General features: G+C 40.9%; 1 protein-coding gene across 1 annotated transcript in view; it reads left to right on the forward strand.

Moving 5' to 3' along the window:
* The window catches only part of UNC80 (unc-80 homolog, NALCN channel complex subunit), a 392,207-nt gene that overhangs the window by 166,890 nt on the left and 201,881 nt on the right, over positions 1-23,436 (forward strand). The window contains 2 exon segments of the mRNA XM_033945805.1: positions 1,910-2,045; positions 7,434-7,567. Of these exon segments, the coding sequence (XP_033801696.1) occupies positions 1,910-2,045; positions 7,434-7,567 (270 nt within the window).

Raw genomic sequence — 23,436 nt, forward strand, 5'->3', positions numbered from 1 at the left:
CTTTAAAGAATTATCCTGAAGCTGTTGAGAGTTATCCTTTAGCATCACTTGCAGGTTTTTCATTCCTTCCATCAGTTGTTCAAGGATTTCCAGAGTCAGATGGTAAAGGCACTTTAGATGGAGTCACTGGGGTTGGTTTTGATCTTTTGCTTTTCCCCTTAGTAATAAATGCCAAATCCAGAGTTAGTTGTTTTCCTGAGGCCATCAGAAATCAAATTTGTCAAATTAAAGGAAATTAGATAGTCATAAATATTCAGTGTGAATGTCCAAGGGAGGAGCTCTGCACTCACACAGCCTCCAAGTTCCGGAATCAAAATGCCATTATTTTGAAGTCGCCAATGGCCTCCCAGCCACACTCATCATACTTCAAGGCACCTAGTAAGGTTTTGATGCTGTTGTAATTTTCTTTGAGGTGTACTATGTGATCCAGTGGAAGAGATGGGTACTTGTTCCTGTTATGGAGCAGCATGATGTTCCTGGATGAGCTGTCAATGAAGAGATGCAATTATTTTGGATTGCAAACAATTCCACTTTCCTCAAATGGACTGATCACATTGTGGCAGAAGCAGAGCCCATCCTGATGGGTGAAGAAGGTGGAAAAAAACGTGGTGATGCTTCTGATCTGTGACTTGCACACTTTCATCTAACAAGTTCCCCTGCTTGAGCCTAGATGTCAAAAGCTCGGCATTGGACTTAGTGAGACCAAGATCTATGATCATGTTTTTGAGGTCTTTTTGGTTTGGATAGTATGGGTTTCTCTCATCAGCTGCACCACTGATATTGTAAACTGGATCTACAACATCTCCCTCACCCTCTGACTTGCTACTCTCTTCTGAAGATAGCTGCTGTCTCTCTGGAGATGGGGCACTGGGATGCATGGATATGTGATTGCAGATGCATGCTTGCCAGTTCGATGTTTGGAAGGGTCCACCATGTAGAAGTAGCAGTTGCTTGAGTGATCAGTGGGTTCCTGCAAAATTCTTGAAATAGCAAACTTCATGGCTCTCATCTCCTCCCTCTACCATCCTTTAGAAGAACAAAATGAAATTGTAATAATGAAAACAATACATGTATTTCACTTATGACTAACATATTTCATTTATGACATATTTTCAAATAACATTGAAAATTTTAAAATTTAAATATTTTTTAAAATTAAACATTCTAATAAATTATATAGCAGAAAATTCCGCCATCCTAGTGAAAAACACAATTGTCACCTTCCAGAATTTTTTGGCAGTGGTCACACGTGAAGCGAGGTGCCCAAGGTTTGTCTTGATCCCCAACAGGTATGCCGAAATATACCTTGAAGGCATCGCACATCTTAGCAGATGCTTCTATAGAGTACTTTTTCCCTCTTGATAAATTGGCCGCATACATAAAAGGGCCCCTAAGTTTACTCAGTTTGAATCAATCTGGAATGTTCTGCAAAAAAAGGTAAAATTCAAAATATCAATGTCCTGGTCACAAAAGCAAAGTTTGCAGGTAATGATAGCCATTTTTTATACTTTTGTGGTATAGGTAATTAAGAAATAACACTTATTACCCAGGAACAAAAATAAAAAATATTTAAAAAATAACATTTTGTTACATAAGGCCTGCTTTGCAAAGCCATGCTAGCGGCTGCGCTGTGGTAACGGCTCCAAAGCACATAGAGATTTAAAGGGCTTCGGGGCCATTGCCGCATGGCAGCCGCTAGCGCGGCTTTGTAAAACAGGGGGATAGTATAATCTTAACTATGATAGATGGCATTGATGGCATTGCTTGTTGGCAAAACAACTCTGTTCTTATCTACCAGATTCAGTATTCAGCCATTTTATTGCACAGTCATTTAAGTGTTTGTTTTGTCATGGCATGTGAATTGCAGCTGAAATAAGCCTGCAGGAGTATCATTTTGTTGTTGTAACAGGCAATCGGTGCCCGACTGAATGAGGTGTGCCACAGTGAGAGCGAGAGCCCAGCCAATCTGCTGGGCCTCATTTATGATGAAGAGACCAAGAGAAGGCTGAGAAAGGAGGATGAGGAGGAAGACTTTTTAGATGACAGTAAGGCGACTCCCTTTACTACAAGAAACCCTGCTTGTAAGAACCTCTGCTTTAGGAGCACTTAATTTTTCTTTCCTTTTTATCTGTCATATTCATGCTCTTTTAAGTACCTTCTCTTAAAGGAACTACTTCTCCAGGGCTTATATGCAAAATAAATATCTTCTTAGAAAAGTGACCGAATCTAGAATAGGCATTAAGTACAATATAGTGACATTAGGCAGAGAGAGCCCTCTCCATATTACCTTTTAGATACTGCTCAGAGAACAGTACTCCAAACTGCTACACATAATAGCAGCTGATTTCTAGTGACTTGGTGTCATGTGGTTTGGCCTTTCTCCTAGAAGTTCAGCTATACTGCCCTCCAATGGCAAAAGAAAGCAAGTAGCATAACTCATTATTTGAGAAAACCAGGGAAAACATATTTTGAACTGCAGTAATTAGTTTATGCTACCAGGTAAACATTTACAAAAAGAGCCCTCTACAGCATTTAGTTCAAGCAGGATTACATGCTTGTATAGCAATTGCTTCCCCAAGTCAGATATGCCATTAACCCAATTTTGATGACAATATCACTTGCTTCCTTTCACCACTGGAGGGTAGTATAGTGAGGTACACCCCCAAATTTCAGCGCCACCGTTGTGGAAAGAGAGAGATGTCTAGATTTCAGGATATGGTTCCAAAAGTAGAACACCAAATTTTATGGAAAATATTTGTGGTAGTAATTACTCACCTAGAAAACCAACCCTGTTAGATCAATTATAGGGGCCCTTTTACTAAAGTGTGGTTAAGTTTTCTTCTTACTGCACATTAAGGGGGCAGTTATTAAACTAGGTACCTCCATTTAGGTGTCCTGGTTACATTTTAGAATACAAGCGGGTATTTACAGAGTAGCACTTAGGCCAATTATTGGTATTTCTACATTTATGCATGTAATGTGGACTTTAATACATAGAAACAAAGAAAAAATGAAGTCAGATAAAGACCAAATGGCCTATCTAATCAGCCTAACCATGCCAGCTACTATCCCTTCTTCCTTAGAGATCCAACGAACTTGTTCCAAGCTGTCTTAAATTCAGATACACTTTATGTCTCTACCAACTCCACCTGGAGATCATTTCAAGCATTCACCACCCTTTCTGTGAAAAAGTACACTTACACTGGCTAGAAAGCTGGTGTAAATGATCACACCTAGATCACTAAACTATGCATGTAGACTGAAGAATTCTTTTGAATTGTCCTTTAACTGTTTAGTGCTTTAGTAAAAGGGCCCCATCATGTTACTTTTCCAGTATTTCCTAATATCAATGACACAGGGACAGAATTTGACCCCGTCCCCGTGGATAACCGCAGGAAACTATTCCATCTCATTCTTTAGTGTCTATCTCAATCTCAGTCCTTCTACACCAGCATTCTTCAATGCAAGGCTTGAGGGTCAATGGCTGTGCCCATTCATACTCTGATTCTTATGTGAGCCAATTATAGGACAATAAAACCATTGTGACATCACTGATGAGGTTGGCTCTTAGACATTGGTGGAATGAGGCATTATGACATCACAATCTAAGCTCTGGATACCAGACTGTCATTCTTTAGTGTCTATCTCAACCTCAGTCCTTCTACACCAGCATTCTTCAATGCAAGGCTTGAGGGTCAGTGGCTGTGCCCATTCATACTCTGATTCTTCCCTCTCTCCTTAAATAATAACATGGGGATGGTTACCTGCAGTTAACTACAGGAACTGGCCAAATGAACAGCAATGATGGTAGCTGAGAAAAAGAAAAGTGTTTAATGAAGTTAAAGGATGAGGTTATCCTCGTGGAGGCTGAGAAGACAAAGTAGCAGATCAGGAAAAAGAGGTTGAGGTCCTTAGCAGCATTGGAGATGCCAGCATAGATTTTGAAGCAGCAAAAGAAGGTTGGAAATAAGTGGATAAGCTTGATTTGAAGCTGAGGGAGGCAGTAAGAAAACACAAAGAGGGAGAAGGGAAGGTGCTGGTACTGTGATGGAAAGAACGAAACAGGATAATCAAATAATCAAATTGAGTGAACAGCAAAGGAAAAGGAAGTAAGGAAAGTGGATAGGAGGAAGTGTATCTCATGATAGTCTTACAAACTGAAGATAGGCTTTTTTAAATGCTCTACCCATAAAATCTTTCATAATATATAATAACTTCTGCTATATTGCATACATATGTACTTTACTATACATATGTAGTGTACTGTACTTTTATAAGATATTCATTTGAGGCATGGCATGAAGGCAAATTTAAGTTTATTATTCTAAGATTTTATGGGAACTGCTAGAAACATATTTTTTGCAGCTTAATCCATGTTATGGGCCTGATGTGCTAAAGAGTTTTACCCATTTTTTTCAATGGAGAAAATGCATAGGACATAGGCCCATCATATATGTAGTGATTTCTGTGCGTGCTATGCATGTTATATGTGGGGAAAAAGCACCAAATGTTGAATGCAGGGTTGCTTTTTTCAGTCTTCTGAGGTAGTATTAATTCATTAGTCCTTCTTTTCAATGCAGCATGGAAATATTTGTGCTGTTGATGTTCTTTTTCCCATTTACCTAACTTTAAAACTGTACATGTCCTGCAATCTGTCTCCTAGCCAATATCCTAACAGTTATTTGTGTAATAACGATGTTGGAGGCTATATGGACCAATGAACACCAAGACATTTTGGTTTTCCTAACTACCACCCCGATGTACTCCAACATCCAGAGTTTTGTCTTAGTAGGAGTCCAGATGCAAAAATCATGAAAGTAGCATGCGACCTGATAAAATCTGACAACCAATCACATCCCAGGGTTCTTGGAACCAACAAACTTGTCACCATTAAGGTTGTTACCATGAAGTGAGTGAAAGATGTTCAGTTTTATTGCTTCCAAACAAATGGCAGCTCCAAATATTTAATGAAATGGGATGAAACTTTGCATGCAGGAAAAAAAAAAACCAGTAAAGAGACAATAAGTTTAAAATAGGCCAAGCCTCAATGGGAATTACAGAAATATACCCCCCCACCCTCTCCGCGCCCTCCCTCAAAGCCCTTCATTCATAATAAGAAACCTATATTTGTACCCCTCCCCCCTCCCAATACTATATGGTGTATAACTAATAGAAAAATGGCATTTAGTCATGACAAAAAGACGTTAATGGCTCCCAAATTTTAATAAAATTATTATAATTTCCATTTTGTATCGCTATTGATCTTTCCATTCTATATATGTGACATAATGAATTCCACCAAAAATTAAAATTCAGCCTACTATGATCTTTCCAATTATTAGTAATATGTTGGATGGCAACTCCAGTCATGATCATTAAAAGTTTATTATTACACGATGATATCTGACTCTTTTTTCTCATATACATTCCAAATATCATAGTATCATAAGATAATGCTACATGGTTTTCCAATAAACAATTTATTTGATCCCAGATTGAGTTCCAAAAGGCTAAGATATGGGGACAGTAGAATAAAAGATGATCCAAAGTCCCTACCTCCATTTTACAATGCCAGCACAAGGAACTATTTAATTTTTGCAATCTAACTGGGATCCAAAAAGCTCTATGTAACAAAAAAAACCAAGTTTGTCTCATAGACGCTGACATTGTACATCTCATTCTCCAAGACCAAATTTGTGGCCATTGAGATGCTGAAATCTGATGCTTAATCTCAATTCTCCAAATATCCCTCAGACCATTTTTAGGTTTTTTTTTTAACCAAATCACTAATAGATTTATACCACTGTGCGGCCTGGTGACCCAGAAAGTCCGCCTGAAAACATAAGAATTCCAAACTGGACTGAGTATTAAGATTTTTCCATTCAGGGAACCCTGCCTGAATGGCCTGCTTCAATTGCAACCAGCGAAAACATTGTGATTTATGAAGCCCAAATTTATGTTGCAATTGTGTAAAATCCCCCCCCCCAAAAAAAATTGTATATTTTTTTATTTTTTATGTGGACGTGTCGGTGGAATAAAAGACCTCATTGGGTGACTAGATCAATTCTGTAGTGATGCTATTAATCACCACAATTTAGTCATGGGTCAAAAAAACCTCCAGTTTGAATATGTAAATGTATTATAATGATAAAGAAAATATAGTACTTAAGTCCCTACGAAGTGTGCCCGATTCACCAATGGCTTCTTCAGGGGAAGGAGAAGGGCTGTATATTAGCAATGTGCTATTACCGGCATTATTCTGCGAAAATAATTGTGACCAAGAATTATATAATTATCTCTCATTCAATCTATTTAATACAATATTCACTGGCTCATTCTGACAATAAATTTGTAAAAAAGAATGTGACTTACTTACTAGTATGCTGCGGCAATCAACTGAACACTTCCCGAGCTGTGCTTTCAAAATGGCTGTGGGGAGAGTTAAAGACGCTGGGAGATGAACTGTTAATGATGGTTGAATACATCATAATGATGTCATAATATTTCCATTCCACACTTACCAAAACGCCAACCATTGGATGTTATTAGTCAGACCTAATGGTTCAAGTGATTGTAATTGATTTATCCATATTTGCTCACACTGAATGAGATTTTTTTACTGCGATCCCCTCCTCTTTGATGATTTGAATATGATCGATTGCAAAACATTTGAGGTCTGTAAACGAGTGTGTGTAGGCAGAACAGTGAGCCACCAATGGAGCACTTGGTTTGGAACATACGAGGCAGGATTTGCGTTCAATCTTTCAAATGTGTAGATTTATAGTGGTTTTGCCTATATATAATCTGTTGTAGGAACAAACGATAGCATATACTACAAATTCTGTTTTGCAATCTGTATAATCTCGCAAAGTGAAATGTCTCCCGTCAACTGGATTCACAAAACCATTTTGCTCAATAGTGAGTGTGCAGGTAGTACAATCACCACATTTATGATATCCAAGATGTTCAAGTTCCGGCAGGAGGGAGTGGGCATCCCACCTGCCGGGGCACTTTGCAGGGGGGAGGTCCCCTGCTGCCGCCACTCAGCTGATCGTGGCAGGTAGATTCCCTTGCCACAATCAGCTGATGAAAGAGATCAGGTGCGATTCTCTAACAGGCGCCTGTGACATGAGCGCCAGTTAGAAAATTGGAGCGGTTAGGCGGGGTTAGGTGTCTGTCTGTTAGGCCAGACGCGTTTCTGTATAGGATGCCAGTGGGTGATTCTTAGGTGGCTGCTGAGATCGGTGTCCTATACAGAATTTTCCCCTGTATGTATGTGTGTGCCAGTCATTCATTTTGAATTCACTAGTTATTTGTTAGAGAATCTTATATATTTTATTATAATAATAATGTGCTTGTATATAATGATGTTCATACGTAAGTTCTTGGTTTTGCATGGTGTGTTATCCCTTACTGAGAGCCTCATTCACTAGGTACAGTAAACCCTACCAAGTGTGGTTGCCCCTTTGCTCTCAAGATGGCTGCATGCCAACTCCTGCTGGAGATTACCACCTTTTTACGAGAGACCTTTCCCTGTCTGTCCAGACCACGCACTGAGCCTTCAGTGGTAAGTAATTTATTTCAAATTCACATCTGTGCTCCAAACAGCATATGCATATCTTCAGTTATATGGCAATGAAGAAACATTAGCAATTCAGAACTCGCATGTTAGAGATTTGGTGGCAATCAGAATGTAAGACTACAAAGTAAGTTACACTAACCCCCTCTTTTACTAAGGTGCACTAACTGATTAGCGCACGCTAAACGCTAATGCATCCATAGACTAACATGCATGTGTTAGCGTTTATCGCGGGCTAATCGGTTAGCAGAACTTAGTAAAAGAGGGCCTATATTTTGTTATTAATTAATTTGCTTTTCAGAGTATCATATACCATATAAAGCCCATGACTCTTTTGATGTTGTTTTTTAGGGGTCCTCAAGCACTTAACATAGTGGTTCCCAAACTTGGTACTGGAGGCACCAAAGCCAGTCAGGTTTTCAAGATATCGACAATAAAAATTCATGAGAGATATTTGCATGCAGTGGAGCTCCAGGATCAGGTTTAGGAACCACTGTGAATTGCTTAGATTTTAATGTGCCATAGTAAAAGAGTTGTCCTTTAATCATCTTTTGTTTTAGAAAGTATATGAAGAATGTGCTAAACAACTGAAATATATCTGGTATGAGTGCCACAAAAATTTCAGATTTTTTTCAATGGCTCTTGAGAAAATTCAAAGCCACATATTGGAAGAAATCAGCTTTGAATTTTCTGCCATCTGCTTTGCACTGCCAGCAGATATAGTCAATTTTTTTTGTTTTCATTAGTTGCTCTGATCCAATGAAGCTTGGAAACTTTTCTAAACTCATCATTTTGTGAACCTCTTTCAAAGACGTTTGTTCATATCTACCAGATATTCTGATTTATTTTCTCTATCCACATTCGGAAATCAGTCACATTAGTATTTTCTGACTTGTTATTTTTTTTTTTTTCTTCGTATTTCTTTTAGTTTCTGTTAACCGAGTTGAGCTCCATTTTGGTTGAAGACCTGGTATACAAAGCTAAGTTTTAGTTTAGTTTAGTTTAAAATGCTTCTAAAAGGCTCTCTTCTACTAAGCAGTGGTAGAAGTTTCTATCACAGCCCAGAGCACTAAATGCTCCAACGCTGCTCTGATGCTCATAGCATCGGAGCAGTGTCAGAGCATTTAGCACCCTGGGCCGCGGTAAAATCCTCTAGTTCGGCTTAGTAAAAGAGGGCCAAAGGGATTTGTGGCTTGCACAGGAGAAGTTCCCAACTTACAGGTAGTTTTTAAAAAGACTGTAGAAACTGGAATTGTGACATCCAGGTTGAGGCATCTCAAAATTCTGCTATTGTTTTAGAATAGGAATTGCTAACATATTCCCCCCCCCCCCCCCCCCTTTTATAAAACTACAAAAACAGTTTTTAGCGCAGGCCAGTGTACTGAATGCTCTGCACTGCTCCCGACGCTCATAGGAACTGTAAGAGTGTCAGGAGCACCGCAGAGCAGTCAGCATGCCGGCCTGCACTAATAACTGCTTCTGCAGTTTTGTAAAAGGTGGGGATAGAGCCTGATCTAAAATACATGGTGAAATAGATATTTTTGCATCGGTTATATAGAAACATAGAAACATGATGGCAGATAAAGGCCAAATGGCCCATCCAGTCTGCCCGTCCGCAGTAACCATTTTCTCTTCCTCTCTCTAAGAGATCCCACATACCTATTCCAGGCTTTCTTGAATTCAGACACAGTCTATCTCTACCACCTCTTCCGGGAGACTGTTCCTTAGATTACTCCTGAGCCCATCACCTCTTAACTTCATCCTTTGCCCTCTCATTCCAGAGCTTCCTTTCAAATGAAAGAGACTCGACTCGTGCGCCTTTACATCACGTAGGTATTTAAACGTAGGTATCATACCTCCCCTCTCCCATCTTTCATCCAAAATATACAGATTGAGATCTTTAAGTCTGTCCCCATACGCGTTATGACAAAGACCACGCACCATTTTAGTAGCCTTCCTCTAGACCGACTCCATTATTTTTATATCTTTTTGAAGGTGCAGTAGGAGCATCCATTTCAGAAACGTAAACATCAAAAATATCAATGGGTCAAAAGGGGCAAGTAAGTGTTTATGTGCTGGCCCATAAAAGTTTCTTATAAAATACCCAACTATCATAAAATCTGAGGAATGGACATAATACCCAAAATATACCAAATAGAGAAAAGTATGTCCAAATTAAATTTGTAGACAGTGGCTATACTAAACTTATAAATAATTCACATAACTTTAACAAAAGGCCTCAAAATCCAAAATGTTTTTAATTCTAATAGAGAGAGAACACTCCCTTTTCCGAGTTACAGTTATTCTCATTGGCCCTTGTCTTTTTATACCAAGCTGTGCTTGGCATTTAGCTCACAGCTTGATAAAAAGGGGGGGGGGGGTGAATAGACATTTATGTACCAGAACATAAAGTTTATGCCAGCCATTTTAGAAGTATGAACATTTAATTTACCCAAATCTGCCACAGAGCCCGAGATCCCTTGCCACTTTCATTTTTTTTTTTGGGGGGGGAGGGGTGGGCTGGGGGTTGGGGAGGGAAAAAAGGAATATCAGTGGAATATCAACCACTGGAGAATTAATAGAGCAACTTTCTTTAATCCCTCCAGTGGAGCACTTTATGAAACCTAGATGTCCTAGGTAGCAACAGTAAATCCCAACTTTGATCTTTGTGCATATAAATGTGCATTGCCCCTCAAATGGAAAATTCACATTTATTTTTTAGTCCCACCCAAAAGATACCTAGATAAAAAGAAAACCAGTCATGCAAAGGGATGGAAGCAAAACTCAAACACTTTATTTTCATTTCCATGTGTACAAATCCATGTAGCTCACAGACTGGATAAAGTCATGTCTCTTTAAGTTCTGCAGCCTTCCTATAGCCCTTTCCCAGACAAGCTCCACAGTCTCAATAGGCATTCAGGGTTTCTTGTAATCTTCCCATAACCCTATCCCTGACATGCTCCACGTTAATCACACCCAGGGCCTGCTTCTAGCCTGTCCTCATAGGTTAATACCTCACAGGGTTTCCAGGTAAACCTTCTCCAATTGGAGTAAGGTTCTGCTGCTTACAGCTGAGAGATGCAGGCATCTGCTGAATTGCAATTCTGCTTGTCTTTCCCTAAGATACTGCAGCCTCAGCTTAGTACTCCTAGGCAGGATCCCATTCTTCTGCTCAGACCTCCCCATTCTGTTCTGCTAGAGAGCTTTTAACTTACTGTTCTCTGCTTGAGCCATGTCATCCTGCCCAGATAGGCCAACATACCTATTCTTAAGGTAACTCCACTTCAGGAAGCCCAACCTTATACCACCCTTCCACCTTACAAGGCATCAAACAAACTTTAGGAGATACAGTAGAATCTCAGTTATTCAGTACCCATGGGATTGGTGGATGCTGGATAACTGTTTTTCTGGTTCATTGAGAGTGTGTTAGAAGCCTTGTCTAACACAGATCTCAATTTCCTTCCTCCAGCCCCGAAGCACTAGTGTGGCAGCGGTCCTGAGCCGCAAAGCCCTCTCCCTCCTCTCAAGGAGCAGAAGCAGGCGGTGGTCCTGAGCCATGAACCTCCTCGCTCCCTCCCTTCCTTATCTGAAGCAGTAGCCAGTCAGCAAGAAGCAGCACTCAAAATAGACTGCTCGTGGCCAGCCCCAGCAGGGCCTTTCCTCTGACACATCAGAATGACGCATCAGAGAGGCCATGCATGGGCTAGCTACAAGCAGCCTGCCTTGAGCGCTGTTTCCTGCTGACTGGCTGCCGCTTCAGGCAAGGGTTGAGGGGGTTTGCAGCTCAAGACCACCGCCTGCTTCTGCTGTTTTGGGGTTTGAGGGAGGGAGGCTTTGTGGCTCAGGATCACTGCCATGCTTGTTCTTTGGAGTGGGAGGGTGAGGGGTTGGTATCTCAGCTGTTTTGGGGCTTGGGGGCTTGAGGGAGGGGAGATTTGTGGCTCAGGACTGTTGCCATTCTGATGCTTTGGGTCAGAAGAGAGGTAGGGTTCGTGGCTCGTCTTCCGCCACTTCTAGTGCTTTAGGGCTTGAAGGAGGGAGGGGGCTTTGCAGCTCAGAACTCCTGCCGCTGGTGTTTTAGGGGACTTTTTTTTCCCCGCAGATTTTTTTGCCAGTTGGTGAGAGTGCCGGTTAATTGAGAGCCAGTTAACTGAGATTCATAAGAACATAAGCAATGCCTCCGCTGGGTCAGACCTGAGGTCCATCGTGCCCAGCAGCCCGCTCACGCTGCGGCCCAACAGGTCCAGGACCTGTGTAGTAATCCTCTATCTATACCCTTCTATCCCCTTTTTCAGCAGGAAATTGTCTAATCCTTTCTTAAACCCCGGTACCGTACTCTGTCCTATTACATCTTCTGGAAGCGCATTCCAGATGTCCACCACACGTTGGGTAAAGAAGAACTTCCTAGCATTTGTTTTGAATCTGTCACCTTTCAATTTTTCTGAATGCCCTCTTGTACTTTTATTATTTGAAAGTTTGAAGAATCTGTCCCTCTCTACTCTCTCTATGCCCTTGATGATCTTGTAAGTCTCTATCATATCCCCTCTAAGTCTCCTCTTCTCCAGGGAAAAGAGACCTAGTTTCTCCAATCTCTCAGGGTATGAAAGGTTTTCCATCCCTTTAATCAGACGTGTCGCTCTCCTCTGAACTCTCTCGAGTAATGCCATGTCCTTCTTAAGGTACGGCGACCAATATTGGACGCAGTACTCCAAATGCGGATGCACCATCGCCCGCTACAACGGCAGGATGACTTCTTTCGTCCTGGTTGTAATACCCTTCTTGATTATACCTAGCATTCTATTCGCCCTCTTAGCAGCCACTGCGCACTGTGCCGTCGCCTTCATTGTCATGTCCACCATTACCCCCAAGTCCCTTTCTTGGGTACTCTCATTCAATAACATCCCTCCCATCGTGTAATTGATTCTACTGTATCTTTTTACTGGAGTAACTCAACAAATCTGTGATTAGTGTAATCCCCTTGAAAAATGTCTCTGCTGCAGAGTGAAGGGTGTGGAATTTTTCAGGGAGTCACTAAGTTGGGTGAGTGTGTGGATAGTAAAGATCAATGGGTGTAGCTGGAGGCCCCTTTATCTAAGTGGGAGGTGGTGAGGTATAAAAGGAAAGAAGGAGTAAATTCTAGGCTTACGGTTATCCTGATCTCCTGCCAGAGTACTAGGACTGAGGAGGAAATCAAGGCTTTTAGTTATCCTGATTCTCCCGCAAAAGCCCTAGTAAAGAGGGAAACTTCTGAAGTGCTATTTGCTTGAGGGAAGAAAGTCTAAAGAGATATTTGCAGCAGAGCAGACACCAGAGAGGAGAAAGCATGAGCCTAGTAGGCTCACCAAAAAAGAAGAAAAAAGAGACTTTATATTTCAGAAGTGATCACCTGGAGAGGACAGAGAGTGTGAATGTGTGAAGTGACTGTATCACCTGCCTATTTGGGACCAGATTATGGGCTCCTTTTACTAAGGTGCGCTAGCGTTTTTAGCACACCCAGGATTTTAGCACATGCTAAACCCGCGCTACTCTTCTAGAACTATTGCCAGCTCAATGCTGGTATTAAGGTCTAGTGCACGCAGCAATTTAGTGCGTGCTATTCCGCATGTTAAGGCCCTAACGTACCTTTGTAAAATGAGCCCTAAATTTGTATACCAGAAGGAGTTGTAAATAGTTCTGCATTGACTCTTCACTCAAGTTCAATTAAAAGCTCCAATTATCAACTGCACCCTGGTCTTAGCTTGATTCCTTGGCAAGTAATTAAGTGAAGGACTGTGATTGAACCCTTGATCCATTGGCATACCGGAGTAAGCCTAGTCCCGGCCTATGTCCAGCTCAGTGATCAAGTTGATAAAGGGGATGGATCTCCTCTTGTATGAGCAAAGACTAAAGAGGTTAGGGCTCTTCAGCTTGGAAGAGATGGCTGAGGGAAGATATGATTGAAGTCTACAAAATCCTGAGTGGAGTAGAACGGGTACAAGTGGATCGATTTTTCACTCTGTCAAAAATTACAAAGACTAGGGGACACTCGATGAAGTTACAGGGAAATACTTTTAAAACCAATAGGAGGAAATATTTTTTCACTCAGAGAATAGTTAAGCTCTGAACACATTGCCAGAGGTTAAGAGTGGTTAACTTAGCTGGTTTTTAAAAAAGTTTGGACAAGTTCCTGGAGAAAAAGTCCATAGTCTGCTATTGAGACAGACATGGAGGAAGCTACCTTCAAGATCATGAGGGGCATAGAGAGGGTGGATAGGGACAGATTCTTCAGGCTGAAGGGGTCAACAGGCACGAGGGGGCATTCGGAGAAACTGAAGGGAGATAGGTTCAGAACAAATGCAAGGAAGTTTTTCTTCACCCAAAGGGTCGTGGACACTTGGAATGCGCTACCGGAGGAAGTGATCAGGCAGAGTACGGTACAGGGATTCAAACAGGGATTGGATGGATTCCTGAGGGATAGGGGGATCGTGGGATACTGAGAGAGGTGCCGGGATGTAACACAGGTATAGAAAGCAAACCAAGTAATAAGTATAGAAATCCAACCAGGTCGTGCATGTGCAAGACCAGAGGGTTAAGACTTCGATGGGAAGATAAGACTCAATGGGAAACCAAGGTGGCAAGGGGGCCCCTTCTGGTGACTCAGACAGGCCGTGACCTGTTCGGGCCGCCGCGGGAGCGGACTGCTGGGCAAGATGGACCTGTGGTCTGACCCAGCGGAGGCACTGCTTATGTTCTTATGTTCTTATGTTCTTACCTCTTGTCCTGGATCGGTAGGAAGGAATGTTGCTACTATTTGGGTTTTTGCCAGATACTGGTGACTTGGATTAGCCACTGTGAAGATAGGCTACTGGGCTAGATGGACAATTGGTCTGACCCAGTAAAGCTATTCTCATGTTCTCTTTTTGTGAGCCCTGGTTGACCAACCCAGTGAGCTAGCCAGGGCTTGTGGACTGGCCCCAAGGTGGGACCAGGGTTACACTAGCTTTTAGGAAACATAACTGAAAGGCCAACATGGAAATCATGGCAAAGATACAAATGGATGGGATATAAGAATGTGTCTGTAAACAAATAGGCTAATTGGTACAGGAAAATCATTATGTTGCCTTTTCATGCTACCTCAAACATTCCCAAAGTAAAATCTGGAACAGTATTGGCCAGCACTGTAGCTCTGAGGCTTTTCCTGATTGATGGAGATAATTATATGAAAAATAAAGACTAAAGGAAAAAAATATGCATCTGTTTACAGTCTACACATTCTGCATCTATGGTCTTTGTTTCAGCAAAATTGGGAAACTGGCTGAATAAGTGGAAATAAAATGAATAATATTTTCCAAAATGTACACTAATGGAATATTTTTCTATGGAGATGTTCTTCTGTATATAACGCTTTGCTGTTCTGAATTTCACAGAATTAGAGGCCAAGTTATTCCTGCAACACAAATGTACTGTTGCATGAATTATTACTTTTAAAAGAACATTAGTCAGCATAAATAGCAAGACCTTTAAAAGATGTTATGGTCTAATTTATCAAGACCCATACAGAGAAGGATAAACCAAATAACTGCATAAATCAATCTGTCTCTCTTGTTCAGTTCATGGGCCAACAGTGTTTTCAGTCAAGAACTTCATATGCCACCCCTTGCTTTCACTTGTAGATCGTATCTATTTAATTTGCCCCTAGTAATATATTCCCTCAAAATTTATGTTTATTTATTTACATGCATGTAATATTATTCTGGAAGAAGGCACAGGGCAGAATAAATAAAAGGAGAGAGAAACAGCAGAAGAATGATTCAATTATGCAGATACAAATAAGATTATGAGTAAGGTACAGGGCAGAATATATTAAAATGAAAACACTGAGCATACAATTATGCATACATATGGATAAGTAATAAGTTAAGAGTAGGAAGACGTCAGAATGTGGACTACCAACAGAAATAGATGTTCTATGTCTATTTGATATTTGTTATTGTAAGCCCTCTAGATTGTTTTAGAAATATATGGTATACCAAATTAAAGAATTCATAAACTGTTAAGAAGAACAACCAGGAAGTAATGTGAACCTTGGGGAAGGGACCCCATAGTCAAAGATAGAGAGTACGAAGTACCTTTATTTAAATATAGGGAAAAAATTCTCCAACTTCTAAATACCATAGCTGAAATATTACAAAGGAGGCAGTTCTACGAGAAGCAATAGACAGGGAATAAAGAAAAGATGATGAGAATAAACACACAGGAATGAGTTCTAAAATGTATGGTAACTGGGGTACTGACTGGCTCAAGTTGGTAAGTTAAAAAGTGACCTGAATGAAATGAGTTGTTGGCTGCAGTCCAGTTTTTCCAATAAGTGTTCACATCACTAAAACTACATAAAAGAAAACTGTATCTTTGGCGATGAGCAACTGCTATAAAATTAGTTATAGCAGATGAATATCACCACCAGTGTTCCCTGTAAGCTATGTGGGAGTCCTCCAATTGCATTCCTGCCAGTGGGAAGGTGATGCTTCAGTAATGTATTTTCAGTCACAAGGGACAGGCAGGTTCCCTAGAGTCTTGCAGAGCTTGTCTATCTCTTACTATTAAAACTGTGATACTGAAGCAGTACTTCCACAGGCAGGAATCTAGGTGAAGGACTCCCACACAGCTTAGAGGAAACATTGATCATAAGAACATAAGAATAGCCTTACAGGGTCAGACCAATGGTCCATCAAGCCCTGCAACAGGACATAAACACGCTCAAGAAATGGGCCATGACATGGCAAATGAAGTTTAACGTGGATAAGTGTAAGGTGATGCATGTCAGTAACAAAAATCTTGTACACGAATATAGGATGTCTGGTGCAGTACTCGGAGAGACCCCCCAGGAAAGAGACTTGGGAGTACTGATCGACAAGTTGATGAAGCCATCCGTGCAATGCGCGGCGGCGGTGAAAAGGGCAAACAGAATGCTTGGAATGATTAAGAAGGGGATCACGAACAGATCGGAGGAGGTTATCATGCCGCTGTACCGGGCCATGATGCGACCCCACCTGGAATACTGCGTCCAGCACTGGTCGTTGTACTTGAAGAAGGACACGGTACTACTCGAAAGGGTCCAGAGAAGAGCGACTAAAATGGTTAAGGGGCTGGAGGAGTTGTCATACAGTGAGAGATTAGAGAAACTAGGCCTCTTCTCCCTTGAAAAGAGGAGACTGAGAGGGGACATGATCAAAACATTCAAGATACTGACAAGATACTGTTCACCCTCTCTAAGGTAGGAAGAAGATAATGAAGGGAATAGACTTAGTAGATAAAGACAGGTTGTTCACCCTCTCCAAGGGAGAACGAGAGAGCACTCTCTAAAATTAAAAGGGGATAGATTTCGTACAAACGTAAGGAAGTTCTTTTTCACCCAGAGAGTGGTGAAAAACTGGAATGCTCTTCCGGAGGCTGTCATAGGGGAAAACATCCTCCGGGGATTCAAGACAAAGTTAGACAAGTTCCTGCTAGACCAGAACGTACGCCGCCGGGAGCAGACTGCTGGGCACGATGGACTACTGGTCTGACCCAGCAGCGGCAAATCTTATGTTCTCACGGTAGCCAATCCAGGTCACTAATTCCTAGCCAAAACCCCAAGGAGTAGCAATATTCCATGCTACTGATTCAGGGCAAGCAGTGGCTTCTCCCATGTCTTTCTCAATAACAGACTATGTTTTCCTCAAGGAACTTGTCCAAACCTTTCTTAAAACCAGCTATGCTATCCATTCTTGCCACAACCTCTGGCAATGCATTTCAAAGCTTAACTATTCTCTGAGTGAAAAAATTTTTCCTCCTATTGGTTTTAAAAGTATTTCCCTGTAACTTCAAGTGTCCCCTAGTCTTTGTAATTTTTGACGGAGTGAAAAATCGATCCACTTGTACCCGTTCTACTCCACTCAGGATTTTGTAGACTTCAGTCATATCTCCTCTCAGCTGTGTCTTTTCCAAGCTGAAGAGCCCTAACCGTTTTAGTCTTTCCTCATACAAGAGGAGTTCTATCCCCTTTACCATCTTGGTCACTTTTCTTGGAACCTTTTCTAGTGCCACTATATCTTTCTTGAGATAAGGAGACCAGAATTGAATGCAATATTCCAGATGAGGTCGCACCATGGAGTGATAAAGGGCATTAGTACATTCTTAGTCTTGTTAACCATCCCTTTTTTAATTCCTAGCATCCTATTTGCTTTTTTGGCCGCTGCCACACATTGGGCGGAAGGTTTCATTGTAGTGTCGACAATAATACCCAGATCCTTTTCTTGGCTGCTAACCCCCAAGGTGGACCCTAGCATCCAGTAACTGTGATTCAGGTTATTCTTCCCAACGTGCATCACTTTGCATTTGTCCACATTAAATTTCATCTGCCATTTGGACGCCCAGTCTTCCAATTTCCTAAGATCCGCCTGCAATTTTTCACAATCCGCTTATGTTTTAACAACTTTGAACAGTTTAGTGTCATCTGCAAATTTAATCACCTCACTCATCATTCCAATTTCCAGATTATTTATAAATAAGTTAAATAGCACCGTTCCCAGTACAGACCCCTGCAGCACTCCACTGTTTACTCTCCTCCATTGAGAAAAATGACCATTTAACCCTACCCTCTGTTTTCTATCCAATAACCAATTCTTAATCCACAACTGAACTTTGCCACCTATCCCATGACACTTTAATTTTCTCAGGAGCCTCTCGTGAGGAACTTTATCAAAAGCTTTCTGAAAATCTAGATACACTATATCAACCGGCTCACCTTTATCCACATGTTTATTCACACCTTCAAAGAAGTCAAGCAAATTGGTGAGGCAAGATCTCCCTTAGCTGAACCCATGCTAACTCTGTCTTATTAAATCATGTTTGTCTATGTGTTCCACAATTTTATTTTTTATAATTGTTTCTACCATTTTGCCCAGCACTGAAGTCAGGCTTACCAGTCTGTAATTTCCTGGATCTTCCCTGGAGCCCTTTTTAAAAATTGGTGTAACATTGGCCACCCTCCAATCTTCAAGTACTACAGACGATTTTAGGGTGTAGGTTACAGATCACTAACAGCAGGTCAGCAATTTCATGTTTGAGTTCTTATAGTACCCTGGGATGTATACCATCCGGTCCAGGCGATCATCACTATACAATTCAGGCCTGATATTCAAAAAAAGCAGAGGGGTTAATATTCAAAGCAATTGAACCCCCCCCCCCCCCCATTTTATGAAGCCATATTAGGATTTTTATCGCCAGCCATAGAATTCCCTATGAGCATCAGAGCCAATACTGTCGCAGCCGGCAACAAAAAAGCCTAATGTGACTTCAGAGAAAGGGGCCTAACTGAGCAGGAGAGACTCCTGTATGGTTAATTTGCCTGTGCCTTCCTGTGCACTGATATTCAGCAGTATATAACTGGGCAGTGCCCCTGAAAATCAGCATTGACTGCCCCTGCATCACATTAACGTTTCCTGTCTCCTCCAGGGCTTGCCTTGTTTCAGCCCAAAGCAGTGTCTTTTTGTGGTATGCTCTTACGCTTTGGAATCAAATTCCTGCTGATCTTCAGGCAAAAAAGTCATACAAGACTTTTAATACTAAATTAACAACGTATTATTTGAAGCTGGTTTTGGGGTTGTAGCCCTGGAACCCTTTGCCCTGCAGGCTCCTGGGGAGGCTTCTGGGAACTTGTGCTTGAACGCCTGTTTTGCTTTCTTATAACAGTGGAGTTCTTTTCATGCTTTATTTTTGTGTATTATGAATTGTTTAGACCTTATTTGATATGGCGGTATATCAAGTTTAAATAAATTGTAAACTTTTCAGGCAGTGCTAGGGCAGACCAGGGACAGAGTCTGGGCAAAGCTGACACACTTATCCAATCAATATATATATATAGAGAGAGAGAGAGAGAGAGAATATATGTATGTATTTTTGTTTTGAGTAAATTATATATACATGGGTTTTTCAAAAAGTCTGCACATTCTTTTCTGATGACATTAAAAGTTAGTAGGATGCTGGGAAAAATGTATTGTAAACCAGGGCAATTGTGGAAAATTTATATAATTTGCTTTTGAGATATTTTATAAATAGTGTTTAAAAGAACGGAAACATATTAAAAATCCCTCTTTTTTTTTTTTTTAGCAAAATGATAGGCACTCAGTCCTAGTAAATTTTCAAAGCTGTCAATCTGTGATAACTCTGAAAGATGAGCATAAATCCTTTGAATATCAGGCCCATAGATTTGGGTTGTTGTCCTCACTCAGCACTTCCTCTGCCTCTTCTCTCCTTACACTATCCACATATAGCTTTTTAATATATATGGAGAAGGAAGTTGTACATTTAACAACCACCAGTATCTTCTTTGAAAATTCAGCCTACTGGATTATGGCCAATGAATTACAGTTTGCAGAGATGGCTATTGTTTTATTTAAGATGTCACAGAGAAGGTTTGCTCCATTGAAACAGAAGTATCTTACTTATTGTTTCACACTTGGATGTGTTGATTGCAGGTCCAAAGTTTAAAGGCAGCACCTTAGTAAAAAAACAAAAAAAACAACAGTGCTTCTGTTTCAGTGGATTTATGTTAGATGTGAGACATCAGGGCCTTTTCACTAAAGTGTGTTTAGGGGTAAATTCAAGAATGAGCACCAAAAATTAGATGTGAAAAATATAAGCAATAGCACCAATTCTGTAATGGCAATTTGCACAAAATTGCCATTATCGAAAACAACCATAAGTTGTCATGCACACGATTAACTTTAGGTGCGAGCACCTATGCTATGCAAAAGGCTAATGTAAACGGTCACACCCAAAGTAGTCAGCTGTGTGCATAAGTGCAAGACACGTCCTAAATCTGCCTATATGCACACTCCCTTTGTAGTTGCATACTATGGCCTAGATTCACTAAAGTTTCCGATCCTGTACTGACGATCGCAAAACCAGTTTTACTAGTTTTGCGATCGTTCCCCGACCCAATTCACTAAACTACTATGCGATGAATCTCTGACCCAATTTGATCCACCCATGTAAATTAATAAAACCCCATGCAAAATAGCCAAGCGATTGATTCACTAACAATTGCTTGGCTATTTTGCATCAGGTTTTACTATTGTAAAACTCGACTGCTGCAGACCTGTTACCGACAGGCATGCCTGTTTTTATTCTTTTTTTTAAAAAATGTCACTGATATTTTGCCCACTCCCTCCTGCCATCGGCCCGGCTTCCTGACAAAACGGCAAAAGGGAAGCCAACTCTCTCCTGCTGGTAAATATCTCCCCACCCCCGAAAAAACCCAGCAAAAGGGATGCCCACTCCCTCCTGCCAGGGACCCCAGACCCCTGCTTCCCTCCCCCTCCCCCCCCGTACCTCAAAAAACTTGGAAGGAGGAGGGGTGCTCACTCCCTCTTGCTCCATAGGCCTTCTGCGCTGCAATGCCATCCTTAGGCCCCACTCCAGCTCTTCTAGGTACTTAACAGTTTTGGAGTCCTTTTACTAAGCAATGGTAAATATAACCTTAGCATGCACTTGCATGGGTTTTTCCCATACACTAAAACCATTTTTGCCACAGCCATAAAAATGGCACTTTTCCATGCGTTAATGTTGCCATTAGCACATGGCCATTAAAACAATTACCACAAGAGCACTTACTGCCACCCATTTTGTAGGCAGTAAGGACTCATGTGGTAATTCTGTGCAAACTAGTTAGTGTGTGATAATGTAGCTGTACTTCCTGATTAGTGCAGGAGTATCCATGCTCCACCCCCTGACATGCCCTCACAAAAAAAAAAATACTGCCTGTTTTTAGTGTACTGTTAGCACATGCTAATTTGGCAGTTACCTGAGCCCATCTCTTGGTATTAGCGCCTAACGCAGCTTATTGAAAAGTTTCAGGCAAGCAGCTGTCACTATCTAATGACTTCTGTGCCCAAATATGCACATTAGCTGGAAATTTGGGCATGCAATTATATGGAAATCAGGGGGTAGTTCCATGAGGAGAGCATCAGGATCTAGGTACTAATGGCAAAATTAGTGCATGTATCAAGAAACAAATTGCATATCCAATACACTTTAAATAGATAATTCTTGGACCCCCCCAGAGGTGAAATTCTCAAAATATTATTGATGAGAAAGAACACCAGATTCATCTGGTGTGATATAACATTAGCTGAGCTGATGTCATCTGCTGGTAATATTTATTGGATGGTGGTGTGGGAGAAATGGGCGGGCAGAAGATGAGGGGAATATATGAGGTGATGTAAAGGGTCTGGAGAATAAGGACTGACAAGTTTATAAGAGGAGGTAAGAAAGGGTTAATAGCATATAAGAAAGAAAAAGGATTGGGGAGGTTTCTGAGGTGATGGGCTAGAGTAGTCCCGGGACAGGTTTGATGTTGTGGCAGGTTAGGTTTGGTTGAGCTTTTAGGATTGGGAGAGGCGGTTGCAGCTTTGGGCGGGGCGGAAAATGAGGTTTGGCCCAGTTGGATCTGGGAGATGAGCAGTTAATAAATAAATAAATAAATGTAACGCTCATAGGCGACACTGTTGCAAGGCATCTCCATGGGTCATGTTTGGGGGAATGTTATAAGTTGAAAGACTTAACGGGAGCTAGTTTTGACACCGAATAGCTCCCGGGGGGGGGGGGGTGAAATATGCATCGGGGGTTTGTTGGTTTTGGACATTGATTGTATTGTAAGTGGAGATAATATTATGAAAAATAATAAAGTTGTGGCCAAATATTTATTCCAATAAAATTGAATTGTGTGATTATTGATTGATAGTGTTTAGCTTTAGCTTTCAATTGCAGGTGAATTTCAGATATGCAATTTCAGATATGCAATTTCTTTATAAACTTAATTTAAATGCACTTATCTTAAATTGTTGCAGGGGAGGGAATGATCTACTGATATGAATTCATGTTTTGCCTAAAGAGGCAACATTCCCTTTATTAAGTTTATAAAGAAATTGCAAATCTTAAATTGGACTGATGAAGATGTCTGGAGAAGAAACATTCTCATCAATAATGTTTTGAGAATTTCACCTTTGAGGGTCCAAGAATTATCTATTTAAAGTGTATTGGATAAGCAGTTTGTTTCTTGATATTTGAATATTTTTGCATATTTTATCAATTTGTTTTGAAAGGTTAGTGCACTGTATGTGGTTATCAGAGAAAATTAGTGCATGACCATTAAAAAAGATTAGCACATGAGCACTTACCGACACCTATTATTTACAAATCATGCGCTAATCACTTTGCACTTGGTAATGCAGATGCATTGACTAATTAGCACAGAAATACCCTCTCTCCAGCCCCTCTGTGTAAAATAAAAATGATTTTTTAGCATGCAGTTTGCATGTAGATAGCAAAACTACCGCAGGACATTTTAGCCCGCCCTTTTAAGCTGCATGTTTACTGCAACTTAGTAAAATACGGTGTATCACGAGAATGTAGGCACACACACTTGCACCAACTCTATGGCTGGCGTAACTTTTTGCACCTAATTGCATACAGCAATATATATCTTTATAGAATATGTGCCTGTATATAGGTAGACTGTATAGCATTACCCCCTCTGAGGTAGTTCTGTAACATTGTTCCTAACAGTCATCACAAGTCATTGGCATGGGTTATTAAAAAGTAAGTTTTAAAAAAAAATTTAGGCTCTCCCCCCCCCACACACACACACTTTTTACAAAATTGCGATAGTGGTTTTTGGCACAGGCCGGTGTGCTGCATGCTCTGCACTGCTCCCGACGCTCATAAGAACTCTATGAATGTCGGGAGCAGCGCAGAGCATTCAGCGTGCCGGCCTTAGCTAAAAACCGCTATCACGGTTTTGTAAAAAGGGGTGGGGGGGGTCAATGTTATCTATC

This window comes from Geotrypetes seraphini, chromosome 5, assembly GCF_902459505.1.
Source record: "Geotrypetes seraphini chromosome 5, aGeoSer1.1, whole genome shotgun sequence".
NCBI classification, from domain to species: Eukaryota; Metazoa; Chordata; class Amphibia; order Gymnophiona; family Dermophiidae; genus Geotrypetes; species Geotrypetes seraphini.